The following is a 21,874-nucleotide window of genomic DNA, read 5'->3' as shown; positions in this document are numbered from 1 at the left end:
ATGCATGCATATAAACAAAATTCAAGGGTGCCCTGTACAAAAATCAAATTTGAAAATTAAGGACCACCCTAGTAATTGTACATGTTTTTTCCCTTGGTGTTTTGTACTTCTCTTCTCGCATTTTTCTTTAACCAACTATGTTATATTTTTGAGTTAGCTAAAACTTAAAGATTATGTCAATAGTTTCTTTCGTTCTCCCTCCCCAAAGTTCTAACCTTTTGATAACTGAGCTACTTTTTGCGAACTTTACAATTTTCATTTAAACTATTTGAATAATTAATATTTTTAACCTAAATGTTTAAAAATCTATGTTCCAATGAAGTGATCTATCATTTTGGGTGATCTATCATTTTGGGTGATCTATCATTTTGGGTGATTTATCATTTTGGGTGATCTATCATTTTGGGTGATTTATCATTTTGGATGATCTATTATTTTGGATGATCTATCATTTTGGTTGATCTATCATTTTAAGTGATCTATCATTTCAAGTGATCATTTTAAGGACAACCAATAAAAAAAAAAACTCTCTACACAGTAACAGGTTTTATATTCTAGTATACAAAGTTTTTCAAAAAGTATTTACACATTAAGTAAAAATAAAACAGCATTTTTTCTATTTTCTATTTAATTTATCTTGAAAGATTAAGTTTTAAGAGGTTAGATTTATACAACTAAATCACGTGAGAACAAGTAAAAAGAAAAACAATTTTATCCTGTTTTTAAAATGACATTTTGAAGTCTTCAACGAATAGTTTTTTTTTGAAAAACTAATATACAAAAACACACGACAAAACTAATGAAAAATGCTTGGCAAGGTTTTAAGTTAAATCTGAAACAGTTTAGAATTTAGTTAATCGGGAAAATTCACAAAATGTTAAACATAATCTTTATAAAGCATTACGCTAAGAGTCGTTGCCTCGCTCATGTCTTCTTTTGTGATTCCAATAATGTCTTTGTTGTTTGAGAAAGAGAAGCTCTAAACCTGATTTCAGTTCTGAATCAGGAAGAAGTTGATCTTCAACGAGTTCTTCGTCGCATTCAAAATCGGACCAATGGTCTTCGTTGTCCGTGTAAACAGAAACGCTCCCGTGTTCGCTGTCGCTATCATTATCATCTTGATTGACACAATGAGGATGGTTAGACTCACTCTTTTCAACTAAAATCACTGGTTTAGTGTCTGGAGACATGTGTTCTTTACATAAATTTTTTTGTAATACACCAACATTTTCTTTGACAAAAACTAAACGTACTATTATTATTATTGTTACTCCAATTACTAAGCTTCCTAACACAATACCAATTATCACAGCGAAAGGACTCGTTTTCCCACTAACTGGTACCTAAAATGACATGTAAAACATTAAAACATTTATTTGTGTTTCTCAAGAATCAACGAGTTAAAAACAAGTTGCAGCCTTCGGTAAACAAGCCGTCATTCAAAGTATTCGTCTTTACTTTTTATTTTATTGGTTTATTATTTTTAAACATTTTAATAGCTAAAAAATTTTTTAAATGTTTTTTTTTTAATGCTTAACTAGAAAGATTTAAATGATAAAAAGGAACGCTGATTAATCGAGTTTAGAAAAATTGTCCTTAAATTATAATAATTAGTGATTAGAAAACTTCTTTTACCTTAATTGTTTTAATAATAGTTTTAGTACGCTCTTTTTTGGCGGAGCTATCTTCTTCTCCTCCTGTAGCTTTTAAAAATGCTTTCATCATTTCTTCACTCTGTCGCACAGTCTCCTGATCAAGTTCCGCATTATTTCGGGAATCTTCTTCCTCCAAATTCGCGAGAAGAGAAGGCTCGGCATTGTAAGAAACAACTAAATCAAATTGATAAAAAAAGAGTACTTTTTTAATGACGTCAAGATAAAATGAAAAACTTCATCTAATGGTTCGCAAATAAATGCAGTCTATATTACATTAGGTCCGAAACTTTATCTAATGGTTCGCAAATAAATGCAGTCTATATTACATTAGGTCTGAATTTTCTAGAAAAAACCTTTTTAATTTAGTCTTAATACTCTATAGATTTATAAATGTTAAAATGAAGTTATTTGTTGCATAACAAAAGCATTTTATTAAAAATAAAGAGGCGATTGGAATGAAATAAAGTTGTATGTAAAAATGTTAACACTGTAATCAAAGCTCAATGAAAAGCATAAACATCTTATAGCTAATAGTTTTAATCATTAAAACATCAAGATGTATTTTACAATTTATGTAAACTTTATGTATATCTATTCCATTCAATAAAAACAAGACAGTAGATCAACATCAATCATTAAGACACTAGATGGAAGTTTTTAAGCTTCCTTTTCTAAAAGTGGCAATAAATAAATGGGAATAAATGGATGTGAATAAATGGATAGGAATAAATGGATGGGAACAAATGGATGTGAATAAATGGATGTGAATAAATGGATAGGAATAAATGGATGGGAACAAATGGATGGGAATTAATGGATAGGAACAAATGGATGGGAATTAATGGATGGGAATAAAATAAAAGTCTGTTCATTAAATCTATATTGGTTTCTTTATTTAGCACTTTTTTGGTAAATGATTTTTTTTATTTTTATTCTTAGATGTTCTTGTTCCTCCTCCTCTAATCATGTTCAAAGTTTTTGCTTTTTGCTGTCTTTTCAGAAGATTTTGTGATTATATATTTTATGAACACACTCTGACAACGACATTTCTAATACTATTATTGTTGTAAGTTACGAATGAAATAAAACGGGGATAAAATGCAGACGCGAATTTTTAATAATAGTTGCTATCTTTTATTATCATCGTCATAATGTAATAAATAAATTAAGGATATTAAAGCTTTAAATAAGATCGTAAATTTTATTTCTTAGTATATACTAACAATTTTCCGATCATATTTCAAACTTTAACATGCGTGAAATATCTTTTATATTTTTACATTATATGCATTTATAATTAACAGTACATAAAAACTAAAATTTTGCATATAGTTTGAGGAAGTTTTGCAGACTTCTGCCCTACAGTGACAATTGATTGCAATCGAGTTCTGCATATATAATTTTTTCTCAGTTATATTTTTCTTAAATACAATTTAAGAAGAATATAACTGAGAAGAAATTATATATGCAGAACTTAATACATTTTGTTGCTTAAATTTTAAAAAATTTAGAGCTTTCCAATGAAAACACTAACAGTGCATGTGATTAAGCTGTATGGGAGCTAATATTTAGCTACAAAGCTAATATTTGTTTGGAACTACAAAGCTAATATTTGTTTTCTCACAATTATCAAATTTTTGGAGTTTCTCTCAACATCACACACTCTTTTTTATAGAAGTTTAACTCTTTAAAATCTAAAAGCTATAATTTCTCAATCACGTTTTTTTAAATACAAAAACAGTTTTGCGATAATCTTCGTTACTTTTACTTTTGGATTTTTGAAGTACAAAAGGGAAGTAAATTGTTTACCATAAAATTATAGACAAATTGATTAATCTGAGTTTTATTATTGATTTTGTCGCTTGAGTGAAAAACGGAAGCATTAACTCCTTTTTAACATTAAAGTTTTTGAAACAGAAAAATACAAATTTTTTTAATTTCTCTCAAAACTTTAAACTAATTGATAAAAAGAACATACCGCGTTTGCTTGGTTCATAATAGCATAAAAATAACATGTGATCTTTTTGAAACTTGTGGATGCCGTAAGGATAAACCCCACCTTCATAATCTGTGTTTCCGTGATCTTCATCATCGAATTTAATGAACTCGCTTGTTGACTTCATGTTTAAGACCTTACAAAAAAGAATTCAACGAATAATTTCCTCGATTAGAATAAAAAACTTAGACTTTTAAGTGTAACAAATACGTTATGAAAAATTGACGTTATAATGGCTTTTTAATGTTATACCCTTTGGCATTTTATTGATTCATATGCAAATAGAAAAAATGGCTTTTTAGCAGGTAATGAAATTTGCGTTTCTGTATTTCCAGCGGTGCTGCAACAAAAGAATATTTTTGTGTCATCTGTGTACTGGCCTTCGGGCAATGCACCGCCTTTATCGTTTTGATTATCAGTATTCTCGTCATCCCAAATGACAAAACCTTCCTTGAGATTGGAAGGACAAGCTGGACCTCGTTTATAGATGCAATATTTGCCGACTGGCCAACTAAAGATATAATAAAGAAACAATGGCAAATTTATTTAGCATAGAAAATTTCAGAATTGTTTGCAACGTTGTACATTTTAATTGCTTCGGTATTTTCTTTTCCGAAACTTTTCCATGAAAATTTTCGATATCAAAGTTATCTTACTTTCCTTCTCCTTCGGGTTCGTCTTTGATACAAAACTCGTGGCTTATCCCGTCTTCGGAGAAGTTAGCTGCCAAATGAAAAAAGTCAGAGCGCTGATTTTCAGTGCCATCATCTTCTGTATCGTGGTAGCGAAAACCCGTTTTCCATCTAAAACCGTACGTGTTTGGACAGCCATAGATAGACTTTGGAAGTCCGTACGTTCCTTTTGGCCAGGTACTCACTGAAACATCAAAAGAAGAACAAAACTTAAAATAAACAATTAGATTTAAATGTTATTTATAAATAACTTTAAGTTTCTTTACAATTTGACTAAAAAAATATTTTTCACTGAAATGCGTATGAAGTATATTTTAAAAATTGGTTAGAAAAATATTTTACAAAAAGTACGGGGCCTGGGGGAAACCACTATAATAATGCCTTAGCGTACTATAAGATGAAAAAAATATATATCATATATAGTATTCTTATAAAAAAAAACGTCTCATTAGACAACTTCTTGAATATAAGATAACTATTGGCGCTTTTAGTATTTTAATACTTAGTAATTTAGAAAGCCACCTTCCGTTAAAGGACTATCTTCTTCTTCTTCACCGCTTCCACTGCCTTCTTCTATGGTTTTTTCAGCAGGGACAGCATGAGACGATAAAGTTGTTACCGAAGACATTTCTTTCTCTTCTCTACTATTAACATTTTCTTCGCTTTGATGCAAGTTTCTTCCATGAGGAACTTTCGAGACCTCCTCATCTTCGTTTTTTTTTGTTAAAGTTGCTCTTTGCTCTATAAAAATTGTTTTTGTTAGATTCTCTGAAAATTTTTCTACGAGGCTGCGAGTGGCTTTTTTATTGAAACTTTTTTTTTCTAAAGTTTGTGCATTTTTTATTATTTCCGCAAACCCTTTCTCAGGATCTTCTCCGGGTTCTTCATCACGAAAGCGAAGTCCCGGCTGTAGCCCTACATCGGAGTTGCCTTTATCAGAAGTTATTCTTTTATGACGAGCAACCGGCGGCACGTCTTCATAACTTGAGGAGAAGATACTTAATAACGATGTTATTAAGCTGCCTGAAAATACAGTTGAAAATGAAAATAAAAAGACCCGAGCATTTTGAGTCTCCTTGAATTTTCTGAAATTCAAAAGTAAAAAAAAAAAAAGGTACAGAGTTAAAATACAATGTAGAGTAGTTCCTAAAGGTAGTTACGAATAAGAAATTGAAATGGAAGCATATTTATCAGAGAAAAACAAAAAAAAAAAATTATATATTCATAAATATTTTCTCCTTACCGCGAACAAGAACATTTGATAATGTAAATATCAGTATAACGAAAATTATTTTAACCATTTTCAATGAAACGCATCTTTGATCGTCTAAGATAAAAACAAAGCATATAATAGAAATAATTATTTGAATCAATTATTTGAAGTAGTTATGAAATCAGCGACTTGTAATGTATAATTTGAAAAATTAATTTAATTATTTTATGATTAATAGAATAGCATTAAATAGAGGTCCGTCACAAATGCCATCTATTTGCATATTTCAAAATTTATGAGAATTACAATAACTGCTTCTTTGACAAAATTCATTCAATCTGCTTTGTATCAGTTACAAAGTTGGAAGTTAGGTACTTCTTAACACAATGTGTTCCAATATTTATTCATATACGTAAACCCAATACGTTCAAGTAAATTAACTTAACAAACAAAAAGAACAATAGGCAGCTAATTATACGCAGAGTAGTTTATAGTTGTTTGCATAAATGCAAAAACCTTCCTTTTCTTACCACAAGTTTAATCGAGAAAAATTCTAACACATAAGACTAAAGGAATTCTGACGCTCAGAAAAATCACACGTTTACTTACCGTTCGCGCCAACATGAAAATTACTATGTTGCACGCGATTATTTCTACTGAAATATTAAGTTAAAGACACCACTTTCAAAATCGTTCGCCATTTTAGAATTACTGGGCTCATTTGAAGTCTGCTACACACGTTCAATGAGTCAAGTCGTTTGATTGGTTGCTTAAGGAATACTATATTTCATTGGTTAATTAAACGAATGCGTATTTTAAGTTTAGACAGGTAAATATTTCGAGCGAAGCGTTGTGGTTTTAGTGCCTTGAGTATAAACTTTTTTGAAAAAAAGACAAAAATGATAGAAAACAATGTAAAGTACTTTCACTTCTTTAGCAAATCATGACCAAATTGAAAACGCAGGATTAATTAATTTTGAAGTAATAAAAGAAAAACTACAAGTTCATTTTGTTGAAGGATATGATGATCAATTAAAAGTTCTTGATGCTAGAACAATCGTTATGCAAAAACTAAGAATTTTCAAACTTGACTCTATTTATACCTAAATTTTTTGAAATTAACACTTAAAAACACCGTTTATCGAAATTTATCTCTAAACCATCCTAAATAGAATTTTCTCCAGCGTATTTAAAAGAAGAATGAAAAGGCAAATAAAACAAAGTTTGCACAATCTTCATGCGTTAAAGGTTTTCCTTTAAAAGATTCGATGAATATCCATGGAAACTTTTGAATAATTCTCACTCATTTATTATTCTATCTCTGTCGCTAATCTAAAGCCACAAAGGACTCTTTGTGCAATAAATAGCTTAAGATAAGGTTTAAAACCCTTTTTACGATTTTCTCCGAAAAGTTCATAAAAAGTGAAAAGGTTGTAAATGTTAGAACTTGCAGTTGTTTATAAATGTCGCAGTTTAAATTGTATGATACTAAATGTTCAAACTTCTTGTCTTATCAAAAGATTTACTGTTCCTAGATTCTTTGCACTGTTATGAACATGGTATAACTATTATTTTTGTAATTATTCTTAATTTCATTTTTGCAACGCACCTTATAATTGGCATCTAAAAAAAAAATTCAATTCCTGACTGAATAAAACAAAGTACCTTCGAATATGCTTTGTCATACCTCCATGACTGAGGTATAATGTTGCTGAAGCTTGTCACAGTTTTTGTTTAAATACCGGCAATTAAAAATAAATAATTTCAATAGCGAAATTGATCTCTGCAGAAAAAATAAGAGTTGCGCTGAAGAAAATTAGTCCTGCAGTTAATGCTCGATGAATCAAAGAGGTATATGTTAGAAGAACTCAATTTTCATCTAAATTTTCATTTGATACGTTTGGTAGTAATCGAGACATATGATTGTAACGTCATGAGTAAAAGCAACGAAGCGTTACTGAAAATCGCGTTTGCTCTTCTCTGCTGTGCAAAATAAAATTTAGAACAATGTTTGATTTGGAAAAGAAATTGTACATTTATTCGAAGGGTAAGGAGTTTTAGCTCAGCTTTTAAACGTTTGCAACATTAAAATACGCTATAAATCAAAGCCTATAGATTAAACATCCAACGAACTATAAAAATATGATCTATCTATAATTAAGAAATAATTTGGATTTTTTTTTATTTTTAGCTTCTTTCAGATAAACAGTGTTTTGTGCGGTTTAAACTGTGATAAGTGACATCTGAGCTATTATAAAAACCCAATAATATGTTCAGTTGAATTATATTAATGCACACACCATATGGATACAGTGTGTTCATTAGTACATGCCCGGGTGTATTTCTGTGCGCGTGTGTTCGTATTTGTATGGAAAACTTTGTTTGTATAGGTTACAAATCCACTCTCCCAAGATCTTTCCATCTATTTAAAATTTGCTTTAATTTTTTTTTTGGATAAATTAACAGCCATTTTGAAATCTTAGAAAACTTACAAAAACACATATCTCAGTTCAAAGAAATTTGAAATAAATAATCCTCTGAAAATTATCAAAAAATCTACAAATTTTTTGTGAATATTTTGGAAAAATGGTCAACTTTGTAATATTATTTACTTTCATTTCTAGATTGTGTAACATTGTTCGAATGCTTAAAGTGAAGATCAAGATGCCATGTGTTGTCTTTCATTAGTTGTAATATTTTTTGTAACCAAAGTCACATGTTTGGAAATAAGCGAGTCTGCTGGCGAACGTGTAGAATGTGACCGAAGTAAAATTGATTATAACGTGACTTTAGCTGGAGGTTATCATGCAGGTTTATTTTTAAAAGCAAACAAATCTATTTCTACAATGAAAACATGCATTAAACAGTGTTGTAACATGAACGGTTGTGACGTCGCTTTCTTTAGTAACAATGCTTGTTATTCCGTTAAATGCAATAGCATAGAAGCATGCGCACCAAAAAGTGCATTTGATAAAGGAACGAGAACGGAAATATCTTATGTTGCCAAGCCAAAGGTTCTTTTTCAGGGTAAGAAACTTCCCACGAAAACATTTTCATAACTCTTAATCATTTTCTTAACTCTTAATCATTTTTTTTTCATCAGAAGAAAGTTCAGCAGCAAAAAAACTGAATCATTTCATTGAGAAAATATTCGTTATATCTAAATATTCTACATAATAAATTTCAAATAGATATTACTATAGCAATATCCTAAACACAAGCCCATGAAGTAGAAGCACAGAGACAACTATAATCCATCGTTTTGCCAGATTAAAATTTAGATTTATATAATTTTCTCAGTTTTTTTTTAAAAAAAAGATTTTCAAATGAATAAGTTATTTCATAAATAGGTTTATCTACTGACGAAACAGGCGAGCCTGCTATAGTGGAGAATCTAATTGCTGAAGTAATTTCAGAGAGTCCGTTTCCACACAATGAACCTATTTTTGGGAACGAAGAAAGAGAACTAGTAGATGTAAGAAACTTATTTTTCTAGACTTTTAATCTGATTTGACTCATTGCAATTTATTTTGTGCAAACTATGATATTTATTTAGAATAATCTTGACCTAATACGCTCTCGTAGAGAAAGCTGGAAAGAAACTAAAAACATGATTGGAGCTGTTGTGTGCGCTTTCATAGCTGTTTTGGTAGGTGTTTTGGGGGTTATAACAATGACTAGAAAGCTTATTGAAGATGATGATGAAGACGAAGATGAAGCTGATGGCAACGACAAAGTATCACAAGAAAATTTTAAATTGAAAAACAATATAGAAGAAAATATTGTTCCCGACCTTAACGTAACTTCAAAGAGCAGAAATACTTTTGTAAGGAAACTAGAAAACAATCATGTTGAGCCAAAAATAGTAAGCAAAATACCAATATATAAAAGCATCTCAGTTCGAGAAAATATAAACAAAAAGTTAGAATCCAAACTTCCAAACTAAATTTAATGCCATTTTTGTAATAAAAACAAACAAAAATTAAATGAACTTGTATTAAATGCAGCTTAAATGATTCTAAAGTGAGGGGTAATAAATTCTCTTTTCTAATACAATCTTGTTAAAAACTCTATTTAAATGCATTGTGAGATATGTATTTATGTTGGACTTTTTCATTTGTACTATAAGTGTTGTATCGGCAAAAGTGAACTTTTAACAGAAATTTCAACCGTATTGGCGATGTGTTAATGAAAGTAAAACATAACAGAGCTATGTATGCAGGTAATATTGTTCTACAAATTTAAATCTTATAAATTTAAGTTTTAAGAAAAAAGCTTGCCATTTCTTTATGAATTTCTATGCTGAATTTAAAAAATGAATTTTTTGATTGGTTTATTTGCGAACGAAAAGTTTACATATTCTAGCTACAGGCGATAAGTAAATGCCTCTAAAACGTAATGTATATGAGCCAATATATTTTTCTTATAATCAATTATAATTGGCAACTATGCATACATACCTTTTCCTCCAAAGTTACTCTAAAATAAATTAATAATCAGGAAACAAAGCGTTTTAAAATGATTATAAAACTATTTTAATATAAAAACCTTTATTGTACTATTTGCTAATAAATGCGAAATATATTCCTGCTTTATTCACCCTTGTATAACTGTTTTTTAAATGAATACAAAACAGTATAAAAATAGTAATATTTTTAAACAAAGGGAATTTTTATTTTAATACCGTTAAATTGTAGAACAGCACTGCAATTGAATCATGAATTGTTTACTTTAAATCTGGTTTTTAATTAAGGAAGTCGTAGTAGTATTATAATTACTTTTTGATGTTACATAAAATAACACAAACCTTGCTTATCAGAAACATATATTATAAAATTATAGCTGAAAGATGATAGAATGGTACGTAATAAATATAATAGTTTTTCAAATAAAATTATTGACGATTATAATGCTGAAACTAACCATGTAATTTATGTAAAAAGTATAAAATGTCAAAAGCAGTCAAAATCGATTACTTAATGAATACCAAAGGAACTGTTAAAACTGAGTGCATAGGACTGATTATATACGACCGGAAAAAGTACTCCTCATCCTGATTATAATTTGTGAAAAGAATCCGTTTGCTTGTGTCAGAGATACAATTTGCGAATTGGAATTCAATATTTCAGAAAATACTATTTGGCGGCCTTTGAATGATGCAGGGGCAATAGAACCAAGTTTTAAGCTTAACTTTATATAGATAGACAATCTTAATATTTTAAGAAATAACGCTGATGATAATATAGAAATTGAGATCATTTACTTAACTACTTTAGTACATGTTTAACTTGAGATATAATAAATAATACAAAGTATCAACAAGTTTTGTAGTTACCTGGAGCACAATGGTTCCATGTTTAGTGAACTACTCCATTTACTATATTGCTGCAGTCTTCCAGTTTATGAATATTATAGAATTTTCTATTTGGGCTCGCTCCATCAGACACTATAGCCCTTATATAACAGAAATATATGCAGTTAAGGATAAATAACTTATGCATAAAATAAATATAAATAAAATAAAGGAAAAATATTTTGTCACAGTTTTAAAGAATTTAGCAAAGCCAATTTATGGCAAACTCAAGATTTACTTAGTATTTAATATTAACATAATATAATTTACCAGCAACCGTGGTGTGACCTAACAAAGTCCTATGATGTAAGAAAGTCCTATATTAAGAAATGACAAACTTCGTATACATAAACTTAACAATTAGAAAAAAAAATTTAGTTTTTTTATCTAACTAGATATCAAGTTAAAACAACAAAGTTATTTTCCGCAAATGTTTCTTTTACATATACGAAATTTGTCATTTCTTAAATTAGGACTTTCTTAAAGCTTAGGTCACACCACGGTATGTATAAACTAAATTTTATTTGACAAAAATTAGCGGGTTATTATGCGCTTTTTATGATAAATGAAATAGTATATGAAATATGAAAAACGAAAACATGAAATATCAGGGGCCAATGCTATAAACAATTGGAAGTTTTTTTCGAGAAAAAAAAATCTTTCGTAAAAATGCAATTTTTAAAGTAAATTATTTTTACGCAAAAAAAATGCGTAAACTCGAAGAATTTATCGCTGTTTGTATTTTTTTCGGCCATTGCTATAAAGCATAAAACGTATGTCACTAAAATTCACGCAATTTTTTTATCCGTAATACATTATTGATAAAAAATTTTTTTTTAATTTTTATTAAGTAGGCCGACTTAATAAATCTTATAAGTTATTAAGTAGACTGTGCTGTCTAAATATTCCACTAAATATTCTATAATAATATATTATTTTATAATTAGAATCATACCTAAAAAAAGCTTACCTATATTTTATATATATATATATATAATATAATGTAATTATACATATTTTTATTTAAATAGTTTTGCTAATTAAAACATACTAAGCTTCCCAAGAAGAACCTTTTTGTTTTCTCTGATCTTTATTGCTAGTAACATTGTAAGTTCTTTAGACACAATTTTATTTTGTTGTGTATTTGTGTATCATATAGCATATTTGTCGACTATTTATACTTTTCTTTAGTCAAACATTATGAAAAATTTGTTTAACTAAAAATACTATCGAAAACCTACATAAATAAGTATGGAATGTTAAATACATGCATGCATTGTTAACGAAACACAACAAGGAACTGAAAAAACTGAATAAATGCAGATTTTAAGTAATTAGTTTATTATGGAGTTACCAAAATTCTTTTCAGTTTTATCTATTAAATAACTACATAAAAACACAAGCAAAGAATGTTCAATGATTATGAAGAGCTAATGTTGTTCCAGGAATGGCCGCTAAAAATCACGAAGAATATATCTGAAATAGAGATCAAAAATCTATCTGAAGTTTTTTTTCGAAAAAACGCATTTTTTATCTGAAAAAGTGATTCTCTCGTTCGTTTATAGTATTGGATTTAATAGCGAAGTTTTTATCTTAAAAACGGAATTTTTTGAATGTTTATAGCAATGGACTTTTTTTTTCTTCGCTTTTTACGGTAAAAACTTATGTTTATAGCATTGGCCACAATTTTCAAAATAATTATAAATTTGAATAACTTTTTAAAAGGTTTTGCATTTTCAAATGAGTTATAAAAAATCCCATTAGAAAATACTAAAAAACAATGCGCAATGGAATATATATTATGGATTTTATAGAGAAGTCGAGGCAAAAAATGGCGGCATATCGCAAAAAATATTTTAATAATACTTAAGTTTAAAGCTGGTGAATGAAGGACCAAGGAATTTAAACCAGATCTTGACAAAAAATTTTATTTTAGTTCTTTATTATTTCGCAATATACTTTTTAGTCATTTAAAAATTATCCTTTCAGGTCTATTTTATCTTTGACAGACTTTGTTTACACGAAAAATTTCCTAAATTTACAAATGTTCATCTTGAAAAAGTGATAAAATCTGTTCATGCCGACAACTAATTTCCTTTACCTTGGTGTAATTTTTTTAGTAATTTGTAAACACGTGAGTATTACTTTAAATTGAACAGTCTTATTAAACAAATGCTATAAAAGTTTAAACTAATTCTAAGAGTTTAATCTATAATAGTAAGTTGCACGTTTATCTCTTTTACGTCCATGCTTTAATTCCTTGCTTAATTGCGTCTTTAATTAGCCACAACAGTAGATCATGCAATCACTTGTGCTCAAAGGCTAGCAGAAAAGACGCACAAGAGTCATTTGGCGAATGAAAGAATCAAGGCCGAAATTGCAGCTATGAACAGGGACATTCGTCTTGCCATGGAAACCGATTCAAAGGAAAATGTTACAGAGTTGGTCAACAAAAAATTCATCACTGCCAATAACACTCGCTGGAATTCTACATACATGTGTGTGCAGAGTGTCTTTGACATGAAAGAACCTCTTTTGGCAATAATAGCAAGGCCAGGCATTGACCCAGCAGATGTTGCATCTCATGTGCCCTCTGAATTGGAGTTTAAAATCTTTGAGGAACTGTTGCCTACTCTCAAACTGTTGGCAAAGACATCTGAGAGACTTAGTGCAGATAAAAAGCCAACTCTACACATCGTTGTTGGTGGTCTTCACAATTTGCAGCACCACATCAACAGGGTTGAATTGGTCTAAGATGATTTGTCAGACACAAAGAAATCTTTTTTAAGAACTTTTTCAGCCAAGCTTGATAAAAGGTTTCCTAATGCTGGTGCTCATACCATGTTTCTTGGTGTTGGTCATCTCCTTAATCCTTACTACAAGGGTGTGGCATCCAAAAAATTTGGAACCTATGATAAAACCTACAAGTACTTGTTCCAAAGCATAGGTTCCAAATTTTTTGAAAACCACACCAATCATCATGAATGGCTCAACAAAATCATGGATCAACCAACGGCCATTGCAAACTTGGAGGAGGAAACAGATTCGTTGGCTCAAGACGTAATTGAATTTCATTCTCAACTCACAGCAATTTCGGACAAGTCCGACATTGCCAAGGAATGGGATGTCTACAAGAATATGCATCCCTGGCCAATGAAAGAGGCCCAGGATAATGTTGTTGGGTTTTGGAAAAAACATGAAATGACTTTACCTCTTTTGGCTGAAGCGGCACGGCGTTACCTGGCAATTCCAGCATCTTCGGCCACTTCCGAGAGGGCCTTCTCTGCAGGAGGAAACATAGTCACACACAAAAAGACCAAGCTTCAGCCGGAAAATGTTGAAAAGTTGCTCTATATCCAACAGAACTATGACTTTGGTTCAAATCAAGTCCTGGAAACTGACCTCAGAAGATGACAAAGATCCTGGTAGGGCATTCACAAAAATTCTAAAGAGAGATCTTAACTTTATCTTTGCCTTTAGTAAAATCTTAAATTTTGTCACTTCCATTTATTGCTTCTATGTTTTTTGTTTTAACTTTAAACTTTTAAATTCTTTTCAAACTGAAATTTTACTCAGTTTAAAAAAATTTTGTAAATTTCCTTCCAGATTTGTTGTCTCAAGAGAGTGATCAAGCCAATGTTGTTGAATCAGATGATGTGGTTGAGATTCAGCTTAATCCAAGACTGCCAAGTCAGCCGATGTCACGAGCAAGTACGGCCTCCTCTAGAATCTCTAATGCTACAACATCTCATGTACCAGGTATTACACCACTAATAACCAGTTCAAGGAGTTCTGCTCCAGCTCCTTTTGCTGGACCATCCAAAGCTCCAACTGCTGGACCATCCAATGCACCTTCAACTAGTGACACAAGTTAATGAATTGTTTGACAAAGTTTGTAATTAAAAACTTTTATTTATTGCCAATAAAATTTAGTTAATTGCATTACAGTACAACAATCACAAATAAAAAAAATGAAACACATGCAAATTTTCATTTCAATTTTTATTTGTCTAGTTAAGTCTCGGTAAATAGTTTAACTACGATAAAGTAACCAAAACAATTTTAATGGCCGAGCGCCCCAGCAGAATACTAAATTTCACATTAAGGATTAACTAGTATGTCTCGTTATGTCTCGTTATGTCTCGTTATGTCCCGTTAAAAAGATGTAAATTCCGGGAAATTGTGAAGCTCCTATTTTGTCCGGGACATCTCGTTTCGTCTCGGTATCGTCCCGGATTTCGAGTGAAAATTGAAAATTGTCTCGATATTTATCGCTAATCGGGACAAAGCTTTTAGGATCGTCTCGTCTCGTCTCGATTTAAAAAAAATAACGAGACGCAGACCCTTACCTTGTAGTTGTTAAGCAATATTAAAGTCTAGAGGCTATCCAATAAAATACTAATGTGCTGCGAGGAAATATTGTGGAGGAATTAGAAATAGTAGCTCTTTTTTGAATTTTTTTCATTTGTTTATAAACTTCTGCACGATTATGTTTTCAATAAAATTTGAATTTCTCCCTTATATGTAATCACATTATTGGAACAATTGTTGAAAATTTCATTTATTTTCACTGAAAAGTCAAAAAGTTATGATAAAATAACTTGAAAAATCTAACTGTTTATAAACTTTTGCACGCTTCTGTATATATATATATATATATATATATATATATATATATATATATATATATATATATATATATATATATATATATATATATATATTATACAGTATTGGACAAAACATTTGCAACCAAATAATGCTAATTTAGTTTCTTTATATAAAAGTGCTGCTTTTTTTTAATTTAGAGAAATAACTATGTAACTGTTTAGAGACAAAGTTCTTCAAGTTTTATTCATCACAAAGTTCATTATTTGTACACGAAAATTAATAAATTAATCAAAAGTATTAAAAAAAGTTGATTTCCTTCTGGACAAAACAAGTGCAACTCGACAAAATGTTGACCAAGCCGTATTTCGCTATCAATATTTCGTCGCGAATCCTTTGTTGTCGATCACAGCCTTGCATCCTCGAGGCATAGATTCGATCAGGTCATCAATGAAACTTTGTGGAATCGCTGCCCAGGCCTTTTGGATTTGTTCAAACAGTTGATCCTTATTACGAACACCTTCACGATTCATTCTGCGGTTGACGATCTCCCATAGGTTCTCGATAGGGTTGAGATCCGGAGATTGAGGCGGCCAATCCATCATCGATAGGTGGTTGTCTTGAAACCACTGCTTGACTACTTTTGTAGTGTGTTTCGGATCGTTGTCTTACTGAAAAACCCATTTTATTGGCATATTCCATTCAGCATGAGGTAACATAACATCTTTCAGGATATTTTTATACATGAAACGGTCCATTTTTCCATCACTTCAATGTATTGGACCTAGACCGTTAGCAGAAAAACACCCCCAGACCATTACATTGCCTCCACCATGCTTCACTGTCTTATGGCAGTAACGTAAATCGAGGCGTTTTCCGGCCGGTCGACGTACACGGCAAATGCCATCGCTCCCAATAATGTTGAACTTCGATTCATCACTGAACAGGACAGTTCGCCTTTTCTGCACATTCCAGTCAATATGAGATGTAGCAAACAGGAGTCATTTCTTCTGGTTTTTTAGTGAAATAAGCGGTTTCTTTGCAGGGCGTCGAGAAAACAATCCGGCTTCAACAGCACGTCGTCTGATTGTTCGGTCCGATACAGGCAGCTTTAATTGCTTTTGTATCTCGACTGATGATATCCAGGGATCCTTCTTGACGGATCTGACGATCATAGAATTCTCTCTAGAAGTGGTGGAACGCGGTCTTCCACCTTTGTTATCTGCTGCCAACATCCCCGTAGAACGATATTTGGAACATAGTCTTGATACGGTCCATTTTTTCACGCGATATTTATCACAAATACTTTTTTGTGACATTCCACTTACGTAATCGCCAATAATTTTCTTTCTTAGTTCCAATCCAAGACTGTCGGGAGCCATTTTTGCACTTGAAGTCATAAAAATATTTCTGGATGCTACTGGATGCTTCCAGATGCTTCTTCTGGAAACTTCTGGAAGCTTCTGCATGCTTCTGGAAACTTCTGGAAACTTCTGGAAACTTCTGGATACTTCCTTTAATTATTAAAAAACTTCCGTGACGGTGACACGGACCAGACTTAAGAAAATGAAACAAACCAAAAAAGTTGCACTTGTTTTGTCCGCTGCAAAATGGCACTTGTCAACGAAATGTGTGCTGTCACCTGTCAGCTGATTGCTCATGTCATGGCATGCTATGACTCCAGACTCCTAAACTGTTTGCTGTGGTAGTATAGTTCGTTTCGTTTTTAAGAAATGTAAAATTAGGAACACTTTTTAGCATTGTTCGATGTTGGTTGCAAATGTTTTGTCCAATACTGTATATATATATAGTTTGTAACTATGTGGCAAAATTTTATTTTCACGGTTTAAATTTCGATAAAAGATCGGTATTTTAATATTTTTTCGCAGTATTTATTGATTGAATAAAACGTCGTTAACGTATAATAAGAACCGTTGTGGCCATGGCAGGAATCTCTATAGCCAAAATTTGTAAATTACGGCAGACAAATTGAAATTTTTAGGGATATTCCTTAAGCGAAAAAACCCAAATCTAACGTGGCTGCCGTTAAATTTAAACTAAATGGCCATTGCCACAATGGCCACCCCTTAAATCCGCGCCTGTATATATATATATATATATATATATATATATATATATATATATATATATATATATACTATATATATATGGTATGTTCTTCTATTATCCTAATTAGATCTTGCATTTTATGTTTACTGTACTACTTAATTTAAACTAAATAAAGTTTAACTGCATGGTCATTTTAAAGGACTCGTTTCGATAATGTAACTACTGAGATTGATAAAAAGTGAAGGTTCATTTACTGGAATCCGGAACTTTTGAACAAATTTCTAATTTTAATCTTTGAAAAATCCATTCAGATGCAACACTTCACGTGACGCTGGCTCATTTTATTCATGGCATAATTTATCTATGTTTCTCTGTTCTTTTATGACAAGTAAAGAACAGCATCTTTAAATTGAAGAGGCCATTATTGTTGAACCATTAAACGTTACGATTTGGGGTTACAAAACTAAGGTTTTCTAAACAAGCAGTTATAAGACTTAAGAATATTATAGATGTCTAAAATTGACCCTACCCTCTGTAATTTTCTTAAAAATCAAATTTTAGTCAAAATTAAGATAAAAATCAGCTAAAGTTTTTCTATCGATACCAATTATTGATATAATTATGTTCATAATTATTGTCAATTCCGACATTGTCATTTCCACTTTTTTTCACTTCTTTTATTAAAATCCTGGGTTTAAACCTTAAGAAGTTGTTCATGTACTTACTTTAGTCTCTATAAAAAAAAAGATAATAATCAAAACATTAAATATGAAATAATAATGGTAAATGAAAAGTATGATTTATATAAATATTAATTTATCATTTACTTTTTAAAAGCAGGTAAAAAAAACAACCAAAGTTTTTAAACATTTTCACATTTGGAAAAAACGTCATTTATAAAAACAAGATTTTTATAAGAAATAACTTTTTAAAATTTATGTTCCCTAAATGAAGAAGACTCGACAGCAGCTTAAATATATACTATGATTCATTGTCTGCAAACAGTAAAACTTAATATATATCTACAAATATTTCATTATTTTTTGTAAAGCAAAGAAACTTTTGTTGTTGCATCTTGTTGCATCAAGTTTTGCACCTAGATTGATACAATTTCTAAAACAGACGTAAGTACAAAACTGTTTAAGCGGATTTCCACGGAACGAATTATTTCGCGCGACGCGATTTTTTTTCCCGCGAATATTTCTGAGCATGCGTACAAAAATATTTTTTATCGCCTGGCGATTTTTTCGTTTCGCAAAAAAGTTGGATAGATTTCAATTTTATTTGTGGCAAATTTATTAACTTAAATAAGGAACCAACCAGATCCTTTAAAATATGCAAACTCAGCAATCGTGTTGAAAGAAAAAACGTATCGAAATTGTTGAAAATAAAATAAATTTAAAAATGGCCGACAACAATCCGTTAATGAAGTGGTTGAGAGACAGAGATGTTTCTCAGACGGGCTGTGATAAAGATAAAAACACTTCTTTCAATATAAAATACGGGGAACAAGAAGAAATTTAGGTTAATATATTCATATGTATATATATGAATATATGTTAAAACTTTTAGGTTTATATGCTCCATGAAATACTTCTTTAGATGAACTGATCTTTTTAGATTGACATGAAAATTATTATTTTTAAATTCAAAATTTAAAGCTATTGTTGAAGTGTGATACAGTAGTTAATATATGATTAAAAGCATAAGTGCCAACTGTTAAAAGTTAACCTTGCAAATGAATTCTACCAGTTCAGTTGTTACTTATTAATCAACTGTATAATACTTATCTTTAAATAATATTAGCTTTAAAAGTGTCATAATATTTTGCTTTAAAGTTGTTAGACATTACCCTGAAATTATATGGTTTATTTTTATGTTTTTTTGTCACCTTTAATAATAAGTTTTTAAGTTTATTTATGAAGATGCTTTTTATCTCATAACTTCTTTTTTATTTTCTCATGCTTTATTTTTATGTGTAATCAAAGTTATGCAAATGTGCATTACACAAATAAACATTTGAATCACAATCTTTGTTTTTTATTAAGAGTAACAATATTTTTACTTAAACTTCAGTAACTTTACAGAAGTAATAATTTACAGCTTTTGCTCACTTTTTAATTGAGACAGGAACTGATTGATTGACATTTTTTCAAATTTATGAGTTTCTATTTACTAAGTCTAATTGCCATCCCAGTTCTCCTTCTGGTGTATTAAAGTATTCTTTAAAGTTGTTCTAACCTGTTTTGCATCTTTTGAGTAGTTGTTAGAACCTGATTGTGTCAGTGGTTGAAGTGCAGCGGAACATAAATTATCTTTCCTATAATCACCTGGTCTAAATCCAGCAGGACCGTCAATATCAGTGTAATTTGTGGGACAGTAGTGATAATTATTTGCTGATCTTTTTTTCATAAGAAAGTTATGCAAAGCTACAATCGCTTGTGTAATTAAAATAACTTTATCGAGATTAGCAATAACCCACCCAACATGAGACGACTTTAAGACGTATGTAACTTATCTTTAACTCGTCTAGACGTCTGCAACTAGTTAAAGACGTGTTTATGACGGCTTTTCCACACCTCATTAAGACGTCTTCCGACAACCAGTTTAAGACATCCGCAAGACATCTTAACAAGACGTCTTACAGAATAACTAGTTTAAGACGTCCGCAAGACATCTTAACAAGACGTCTGTTGGAACAACCATTTTAAGATGTCCGTAAGATATCCTAACAAGACGTCTTTCGGAATAACCATTTTAAGACGTCTTTAACACATCTTAACAAGACGTCTGTTGCAACAACCAGTTTATGACGTCTTTTGGAATAACCAGTTTAAGATGTCTTTCATAATAACCAGTTTAAAATGTCTTACAGAATAACCAGTTTAAGATGTCTTTCAGAACAACCAGTTTAAGACGTCCTTAACTTATCTTAACAAGAAATCTATCAGAATAACCAGTTTAAGACGTCCGTAAGACATCTTAACGAGACGGTTGTCGGAACAACCAGTTTAAGACGGCTTAAAAAGACGTGTGTAATATATATATATATATATATATATATATATATATATATATATATATATATATATATAGTCTTAAACTGGTTGTTCCGACAACCGTCTCGTTATGATGTCTTACGGACGTTTTAAACTGGTTATTCTGATAGATTTCTTGCAACTTTAAGACGTCTTAGATAAGATGATTTATTGTGTTTCATTTGAGACCAGTTTAAGACATCTATAAGACCAATTTCAAGACGTCTTCAATTTGTTTTTAAGACGACTTGTTGTTGGGTGGGAATTGGCCTGCGAAATATATGAAAGCGTGTTGTTGCAATACCAAATTATTTTTCATAACCCTTCTGGCTCTTGAAAGTCTGTAATTAAATATTCTTTGATCCAGAGGAATATTTTTATTACGATAAGGTTTCATCATCTGTTTTTCATCAACAACTAAAACACATGGTAATATTTTTTCAGAATTACCAATATTTTTGGGATCAGGAAAATTTAAATTATTATTTTCAATGCATAATCAAGAGTGCAGTTTAAAAAAATACCATCGCTCTGTCTTCCCGAGTCACCAATGTCCACCATAGCGAATTCGTATTTAACATTACAAACTGCTAGAAAGACCATGCTATGCGTTTTTTTTATATTTAAAATATTTTGACCCTCCCTAATTATTTTAAATTAGATTTATTTTAAATAACTTATACAGAAATTTTTTTTATTCGTTAAAAACCGAAAAAGCATGCGCCGGTGCTCATTTTATACAATCTGGTGATCACTATCCGTTAGATAAAATAAATCGATGGTCCGGTAAATAAATTTTCTCTCTTCTTGGAACCCTAAAACAATTTTTAGAAGTGCTTGAAAAAAAATAGAAAACTCTTTTAATTGGTATTTTTTTCTTCTTTCTCCCTTTTTAAAATCATGACTAGAAGAACACTTATTCTATAAAACTAAAAAAAAAAAACAGAAAAATGGTCTTTTGGTCACTGGAATTCAAATCTATGCCAATTAAATAATACTTAAAACTTAAAAAATAATTTCATAAGTTAAAACGCATGTCACATAGGTATCAAATTTTAAACTTATTTTTATCATACGAAGGAACACTAATATTCTTTAGAATACTACTCACGGGTAATATTCCAGAAAAAATGTGTAAGATTTTAGCAACCTGATGAAAACAAAATTTAGTTTATCTTTTTTCAGTTCTTGTGTTGAATTAAAATGTACTTTGTAATTTCAGGACAACTAACAACTCAGAAAGTTTAAA

The 21,874-nt window shown here is 30.5% G+C and overlaps 2 protein-coding genes across 6 annotated transcripts; one reads left to right on the top strand and one right to left on the bottom strand.

Annotated features, from left to right (window-relative positions):
- Positions 1 to 533: 533 nt before the first annotated feature.
- On the bottom strand, positions 534 to 10,220 carry LOC145195906 (uncharacterized). Of its 4 annotated transcripts, none has more exons than XM_090077466.1 (8): positions 10,105 to 10,220; positions 5,587 to 5,670; positions 4,866 to 5,366; positions 4,308 to 4,527; positions 3,904 to 4,162; positions 3,634 to 3,787; positions 1,636 to 1,829; positions 534 to 1,343 (listed from the first exon to the last, which is right to left on the bottom strand). In XM_090077466.1, exons 2-8 carry the CDS (start codon positions 5,642 to 5,644, stop codon positions 906 to 908), a joined length of 1,824 nt encoding a protein of 607 aa, XP_089933592.1. In that variant the 5' UTR covers positions 5,645 to 5,670; positions 10,105 to 10,220; the 3' UTR covers positions 534 to 905. The 4 variants fall into 4 exon arrangements, 3 of the variants coding, with proteins under 3 accessions (XP_089933592.1, XP_089933590.1, XP_079929565.2); XM_090077464.1 differs by lacking the exon at positions 10,105 to 10,220 and adding an exon at positions 7,222 to 7,421; XM_080073439.2 differs by lacking the exon at positions 10,105 to 10,220 and adding an exon at positions 6,166 to 6,288.
- LOC145195930 (uncharacterized) lies at positions 6,989 to 10,524 on the top strand. Of its 2 annotated transcripts, none has more exons than XM_090077468.1 (4): positions 6,989 to 7,115; positions 8,181 to 8,583; positions 8,907 to 9,031; positions 9,113 to 10,524. In XM_090077468.1, the coding sequence occupies exons 2-4, from the start codon at positions 8,226 to 8,228 to the stop codon at positions 9,500 to 9,502; spliced, it is 873 nt and encodes a 290-aa protein (XP_089933594.1). In that variant the 5' UTR covers positions 6,989 to 7,115; positions 8,181 to 8,225; the 3' UTR covers positions 9,503 to 10,524. The 2 variants fall into 2 exon arrangements, with proteins under 2 accessions (XP_089933594.1, XP_089933593.1); XM_090077467.1 differs by lacking the exon at positions 6,989 to 7,115 and adding an exon at positions 7,471 to 7,603.
- Positions 10,525 to 21,874: the final 11,350 nt, after the last annotated feature.

This window comes from Hydra viridissima, unplaced genomic scaffold (genome assembly GCF_058129835.1).
Source record: "Hydra viridissima isolate aposymbiotic clone 2 unplaced genomic scaffold, HvirCarnegie_v1 scaffold_2, whole genome shotgun sequence".
Taxonomy (NCBI): domain Eukaryota; kingdom Metazoa; phylum Cnidaria; class Hydrozoa; order Anthoathecata; family Hydridae; genus Hydra; species Hydra viridissima.
Note: the sequence above shows the minus strand (reverse complement) of the source record. Positions and strands in the feature narration are given on the sequence as shown.

Excerpts from the sequence above, each read along its gene's own strand:
- LOC145195930 (XM_090077468.1), top strand. The coding sequence starts at position 8,226 with ATGTGTTGTCTTTCATTAGTTGTAATATTTTTTGTAACCAAAGTCACA. Across the intron at positions 8,584-8,906 it reads GCCAAAGGTTCTTTTTCAGG|GTTTATCTACTGACGAAACA; the intron begins GTAAGAAACTTC and ends TTTCATAAATAG. Across the intron at positions 9,032-9,112 it reads AAGAAAGAGAACTAGTAGAT|AATAATCTTGACCTAATACG; the intron begins GTAAGAAACTTA and ends ATATTTATTTAG.
- LOC145195906 (XM_090077466.1), bottom strand. The coding sequence starts at position 5,644 with ATGGTTAAAATAATTTTCGTTATACTGATATTTACATTATCAAATGTT. Across the intron at positions 1,830-3,633 it reads TTATGAACCAAGCAAACGCG|TTGTTTCTTACAATGCCGAG; the intron begins GTATGTTCTTTT and ends AATTTGATTTAG. Across the intron at positions 1,344-1,635 it reads CTATTATTAAAACAATTAAG|GTACCAGTTAGTGGGAAAAC; the intron begins GTAAAAGAAGTT and ends ATGTCATTTTAG.